This window comes from Dipodomys ordii, unplaced genomic scaffold (assembly GCF_000151885.1).
Source record: "Dipodomys ordii isolate 6190 unplaced genomic scaffold, Dord_2.0 Scaffold138, whole genome shotgun sequence".
NCBI classification, from domain to species: Eukaryota; Metazoa; Chordata; class Mammalia; order Rodentia; family Heteromyidae; genus Dipodomys; species Dipodomys ordii.
This window is the reverse complement of record NW_012267354.1, coordinates 440,062-446,642: the sequence shown is the minus strand read 5'-3', so window position 1 is coordinate 446,642 and position 6,581 is coordinate 440,062. Positions and strand designations below refer to the sequence as shown.

The following is a 6,581-nucleotide window of genomic DNA, read 5'->3' as shown; positions in this document are numbered from 1 at the left end:
TGGCGCTGTGGCTCAAGTGGTAGAGCACTAGCCTTGAGCTGAAGAGCTGAGGGACAGTGCCCAGGCCCAGAGTTCAGGCCCCACGACTGGATCCAAAAAAAAAAAAAAAATGGAGATTTGAAGCCAGCCTGGACAAAAAAAGTAAAAAAGTTCATGAGACTCATATCCAGTTAACCAGCAAAAGGCCAGACGTGAAGCTATGGCTCAAATGATAGATAGAGCACTAGCCTTGAGCAAAAGAGCCAGGCAAGTCTGAAATGCCCTGAATTCAAGTCCCAGCACATGCATACAAAGTTAAAACCAGTGTATCAACAGTAGCTCCTATTGCAAACGTTAGGACCTTTAGTATACCACAGAGTACTGACTTCCAGTGCCCACTTTAAACCTTAAGTGAAATCATTCTAAGCTAGGTACTGGTGGCTCACAACTGTAATCCTCAGGAGGCTGTGATCTGAGGTTTGGTTCAAAGTCTTTAAGACTCTAACCTCCAATTAACAAGCAAAAAAACAAAAACAAAAAACAAAAAAACCCACCAGAAGTAGAGTTGTAGCTCAAGTAAGAGCACAAATCTTGAGCGAAAGAGCCCAGAGAGCCAGGCGCCCGTGGCTCCACCTGTAATCCTAGCAACTCAGAAGGCTGAGATCTGAGGATTGCGATTCAAAGCCAGCCCGAGCAAGAAAAGTTCGTGAGACTCTTATCTCCAATAAACCCACTAGAAAACGGAAGTGGCGCTGTGGCTTCAGTGGTAGAGCACTCGCCTTGAGCTGAAGAGCTCAGGGACAGCACCCAGGCCCAGAGTTCAAGTCCTATGACTGACAACAAAAATAGCCCAGAGACTGTGCCCAGGTCCTGAATTCAAGCCTCCCACCCCTCCCACACACACCACACTCACATTCTGATCTGACTGGCCACAGCTAAGGACCTGCCATGGCTGCAGGCCCAGCTTCTGAGCCATCAGCATGGATGCAGGTGAACTTTGGTCTCTGAAAATACCTATCTCCCACTCGGGCAGGTGGCTCCCCATCCTTTGGGCTTTAGTGTTTACTCTCCTTCTGCCTTCCCTTCCACAGTTGCCCAGATCCCTAGATTTTGGGGTGACCCCAGGCTATCTAGAGCACACGTAATCTGGACTGCAACATATGAAGTACTTAATGTGGGGAAGAGAGAATCCAAAAACCCACATCACCTGCGGCCCACACCTGTAAGTTCTATCCACAGTTTTGTAGGCTCACCCCACCATTGCCCTCAGTCCAATTCCTAGACCATGGTGCCAAGTTCCTGAGGGAACTGAAGAGGGGCAGAGCAATGCCACCAAAGGGAGATGCCATGCAGGCCATGGGAACAGAAGTATCGCAGGGAGCTGCAGGTGGGGTGGTTGGGTCTGAGGTTTTCCTCTGCCTTGCTCACCTCCCTTTTTCTTTTTTCCTTTAGCAGCAAATTTGTTTATTCAGCAAATGTTCAAAGTCTGTGGCTCTCTGGGGCATAAAGCACTAAATGATGCATGTACTGGAGGCAAGCAATACCTTCTCTGCTTCCAAGAAACTTGTCTTTTTGCAGAACAAAAGCAAAGCCTAGACAATGTGGCCTTCTCCGGCTCTCCCTTTCACTGTGAATGGAAGGGTATTTGTCCTGTGTGGTTCTGGTGCCAACTTCTTGGATCTCTTTCCTCCTTCCTGCTCCTGTCTCCCCACCTTTCAAATACCAGGACCATTCTGGAATAAGCCCTCCCCTCCCCACCTCTCACCCCCAATGTATGGCAAGACCATGGAGCTCCACCTTCAAACACCTGGACTTTGATCTTTCACAAAGACTTGGGGTAGTATGCACTCTTTAGGAACTGGATGTGTGGTTCAATGGGTAGAGTGCCTACCTCGAAAGCTTGAGAGTTCAAACCCCAGTACTACCAAAAAAGACAGGATCGGCTGGGAAGGTGGCTCAGTGGTAGAGTGCTTGCCTTGCATGCATGAGCCCTGAGACCCATTCCTCAGCATTATATAAGCAGAAAAAAGCCGGAAGTAACACTGTGGCTCAAGTGGTAGAGAGCTAGCCTTGAGCGGAAAAGCTCAGGGACAGGGCCCAGGCCCAGAGTTCAGGCCCTACAACCAACAACAACAACAACAGTCCAAACAAAAAAAGACAGGATCTTCAGAGGACCCTGGACCACCACGAGGATGGTGAGAAAATGGAAAAGGACCAAACATGCTTCAATTCTGCCCAGAAACAAAAGACACTGCATTATGCTGGGTGCCGGTGGCTCATGCCTGTAATCCTAGCTACTCAGGAGTCTGAGATCTGAGGATCACGGTTCAAAGCCAGCCCGGGCAGGAAAGTCCATGAGATTTTTTTTTTTTGGGTCCGGTCCTGGGGCCTGAACTCTGGGCCTGGGTGCTGTCCCTGAGCTCTTCAGCTCAAGGCTAGTGCTCTACCACTTAAGCTACAGCGCCAATTCCAGCTTTTTTCTTTTTGCTTATGTGGTGCTGAGGAATCGAACCCAGGGCCTCAGGCATGCAAGGCAAGCACTCTACCACTGAGCCACCTTTCCAGCCCAGTCCATAAGACTTTTATCTCCAATAAATCACCAGAAAACTGGAAGTGGTACTGTGGCTCAAATGGTAGTGTGCTAGCCTTTTTTTTTTTTGGTGGGTCGTGGGGCTTGAACTCTGGGCCTGGGCACTTTCCCTAAGCTCTTCAGCTCAAGGCGAACGCTCTACCACTTGAGCTACAGTGCCAGTTCCGGTTTTCTAGTGATTTATTGGAGATCAGAGTCTCACGGACTTTTCTGCCCAGGCTGACTTTGAAATGTAATTCTCAGATAGCCTCCGGAGTAGCTAGGATTACAGGCATGAGCCAGTGGCACCAGGCAGGGTGCTAGCCTTGAGCTGAAGAGCTGAGGGACAGTGCCCAGGCCCAGAGTTCAAGCCCCATGACCGACAAAAAAAACAAAAACAAGACACAAGCCAGGCACCCGTAATCCTAGCTACTCTAAAGGCTGAGGATGGTGGTTTGAAGCCAGGCAAGGCAGGAAAGTCCCTGAGACTCATAACCACCAGAAAACCGGAAGTGGCTAAGTGTCTCAAAGGTAGAGTGAAAAAGCTCAGGGACAGTGCTTAGGCCCTAAGTTCAAGCCTCACTACCAAGGGGAAATAAAAGACACAGAGAAGAAGCAAATTCAAGAACTGCTTATGGTTTATTGGTGATCAAGCTCAGGGAAACAAGGATACAGTGAAATTGGGAGAGATGTGGGAAATGAGCCAACTGAACCCAATTCAGCTCACACAGAGAGGGACACGACTCCCTTCTATGACTACCAACCTTGGGTTTCTCCTTGCTGAGCTCTGATTCCACACTTTAAGGATCAGAAGAGCCAGAAGGACGAAGAACTTTGGGAGGGAATTGATTATTGACACCTGACTTCAGAGGACTAGTCCCCCAGCCGGTACCTGGGTATCTACCATTAGTCCCCCAGCTTCCCCCTGGGTACCGGTTAATACTCCCCCAGCTTCCCCCCGGGTACCGGTTAATACTCCCCCAGCTTCCTCCTGGGTACCGGTTAATACTCCCCCAACTTCCCCCCGGGTACCGATTAATACTCCCCCAGCTTCCTCCTGGGTACCGGTTAATACTCCCCCAGCTTCCTCCTGGGTACCGATTAATACTCCCCCAGCTAGTACCTGGGAAGGGATTATTAATACCCCAGGCTCCCGAAGGGTAAGGCATAGGCCTTGTTACCCATCCAGTCCCAGGACGACCTCCTCCCCAGGACACACTGGGATTCAGGGCCCCCAGGGGGAAACCAGGCCTGTGGGTGAGGGACCAGGGTGGGCGCTGGGCTCCCAGCACATTGGGATGGGGCAGCCGCCGAGGCTGTGGGTCCTGGCGGTGCGAAGCCTCTGGTGATGGCTGTTCTGGCAATGCAGAGGATGCTTCAGGTAAAGGACCACTAGCCAGAGGGACAGCATTCCCACTGGAAAAGTAAGACAGGCCTTCAGGCATCGCTGGCCCCAGGTAATTCTCAGCTTCAGCAGCCATCATTTGCCAAGGATACTCAGAGGCCCAGTAGTCCACAGCAGGCATCCCCCAAGATGGAGGCCACCTCTCCACCTCAGAACTTTCTGCAGGTTGAGGACCATCTGGTGGAAGGACATCGGGCTTCAGAGGAGCCTCCACCAAATCATCAGACCCAGGGTCTGTCTTGGGCTGAGGCTGTCCAGAGTTGGTGAAGAAAGGGTGTCCCAGAAGAGGCAAGTCGGTCTCCAAGGCTGGGGAAGCTTTCTCCTCCTTTGAACTGATGCTCCGGGCAAAGAAACCTGAGAGAAAGAGAAAAGAACGCCACTGGTGGGTGCAGAAGCACCATCTCCTCCCTTCCTGGATCTTTCCACAATGCCCCTTTTTTTTTCTGCCAGTTCTGGGATTTGAATTCAGGTCCTGGGCACTGTCCCTGAGTTTCTTTTTGCTCAAGGCTAGCACTCTACGACTTGAGCCACAGGTGCCATTTGTGGCTTTTTCTGTTTATGAGGAATCGAACCCAGGGCTTTGTGCATGCTAGGCAAGCACTCTACCACTAAGCCACATTTCCAGCCCCAGTTGTCTTGGGGACTCAAATTATACCCTGGCTCCATGAATGTATACCACCACCACCACCACCACCCGGCCACTTTCCCCTTTCACTTAATTCTAGTTCCCAGAGAGCCCTGATGCCCTCCTGCCCCTGAGCCAAGGATAGCCCCATACCTGGGAGATGCAGACAGACCAGGAGCAGGCCCAGAAGAGCCTCACTCCTTACCACCCAGCCCTGCATCCTGCTCAGCTCCAGGATCTCCCTCTGCCCCAAGACAGCTGCTTTATCCAGTGAGTGGGGTGGGGGACAGCAGAAACTGGTGGGGCCAGTGGTTGTGGTGACAATAGATCTCCACGGTCCACCCTCATTCTTGGTTGGGTCTGTGGCAACAGGTGTCACTTGAATGTCTCAGAGGAAGATGGGCGGTTCCTTGTCTGGCTCCCTTCATGACCAGACGGCTTGGTCCACTGCTCACCATTGGTTGCCAGCCCTGCTCTTCCCTGGTCCTTATACCCAGCAAGCCCACATCCTTGGGCTATCGGTGTCTTCACCTGGTTCTTCAGTTCTCTCTTTGGGATCCACATTATTCCCTCAACATCCTTCCTTAGGCATCTCCATATTTCCTTCATCTATACCCCAATCTGCAGGAGGTTTTGTGGTGCAAAAGTGGCCCTGTCTGTTCCTACATGAAATCCTGTGTCATAGACCTGGTTCTCATCTCTCATCTTTATGAGATGATGCTGTATTAATGTGTGTGTGTGTGTACTAATACTGGATACTGGGGCTTGAACTCAGAGCCTAAGCACTGTCCCTGAGCTTTTTCACTCAAGACTAGTACTCTACCACTTGAGCCATAACTTCTGGCTGTGTGTGTGTGTGTGTGTGTGTGTGTGTGTGTGTGTGTGGTTAATTGGAGAGAAGAGTCTCATAGACTTTCTCCCTAAACTTGATTAAAAACTGCCATCCTCAGATCTCAGCCTTCTAAGTAGCTAAGATTTTAGGTATGAGCCACCTGCACACAGCTTTGAATTAATTTCTCATTGGTGCTATAGAAAGTTCCACAAACTTACTTGTTCAAAATAGGATTTTATTATGTTACAATTTGGGGGATCAAAGCCCCAAAACAAGTCTTTCTAGGTTAAAATCAAGGTATCGTGGAGGTTCTAGGGGTGACGTGACTTCCTGGCATTTTCCAGCCTCTCGGAGCCTCCTGTGGTCCTCAGCTCAAAGCCCAAAGTAGTAGCTTCTTCCCACAGTGTATCATCTGGCTTCCACTTCCGCTTCCCAGGTCCACATTTTAACACACTGTGATTATTATTCTGGATACACCCAGATAATCCAGGATAATCCCTTTATTTTACATTCAGATGACTAACACCTTAATTCCATCACAACTTTAGTTTCCTTTGCTGTATAATCTAACATACAGTATTCACAAATTCCAGGGGTCAGGATGGCGACATCTTTAGTGGTGTTGAAGGTGGGGGCACCATTCTGCCTATCACAGGTGGTCAGATGTAGCCATAGAATGTAAGATAAACAGACAGACAGAGAGCATAGCCCTTTCCGATTAATTTATCGTTGTTGCAGTGGGGTAATGTGAGCACATGGACTTAACTATGCTGTAGAAGGCTGAGAGTATAGCTCAAGTGGTAGAGCACTTGTCTAGTAAGAGTGAGTTCAAAGCCCAATGTGTGTGTGTGTGTGTGTATACAAATATACATTCATGTGCTGAGGCTTTGTCCTCAGTGTAGGAACAAGGGGAAATCTAGAGGCAGGACCTAGTGGGAGGTTGTTAGGCCATTGGGGTGGTTAATGCTGGTCTCTAGCAATGAAAAGAGTGAGCCTATCTCCTGAGCCTTTCTGCCATTCTGTCTGGCTGTGTGAGCTCTCCTCTCAATTCCCCCATGATGCTACCTGCCATGGGTTGAAACAGCCAAAGAAATCCTAACCAGAGCAAAGCCAGTACCTTGACCTTGACCTTCCAAAGCTGTGAGCTAAATAAACCTCTGGGTTTTTTTTT

The 6,581-nt window shown here is 49.7% G+C and overlaps 1 protein-coding gene across 1 annotated transcript; it reads right to left on the bottom strand.

The window, feature by feature from the left end:
• Positions 1 to 3,212: 3,212 nt before the first annotated feature.
• LOC105996961 (chromosome unknown open reading frame, human C6orf15) lies at positions 3,213 to 4,798 on the bottom strand. Its single transcript, XM_013031211.1, has 2 exons — positions 4,732 to 4,798; positions 3,213 to 4,307 (listed from the first exon to the last, which is right to left on the bottom strand). The coding sequence occupies exons 1-2, from the start codon at positions 4,796 to 4,798 to the stop codon at positions 3,349 to 3,351; spliced, it is 1,026 nt and encodes a 341-aa protein (XP_012886665.1). The 3' UTR covers positions 3,213 to 3,348.
• Between the last annotated feature and the right edge of the window lie 1,783 nt (positions 4,799 to 6,581).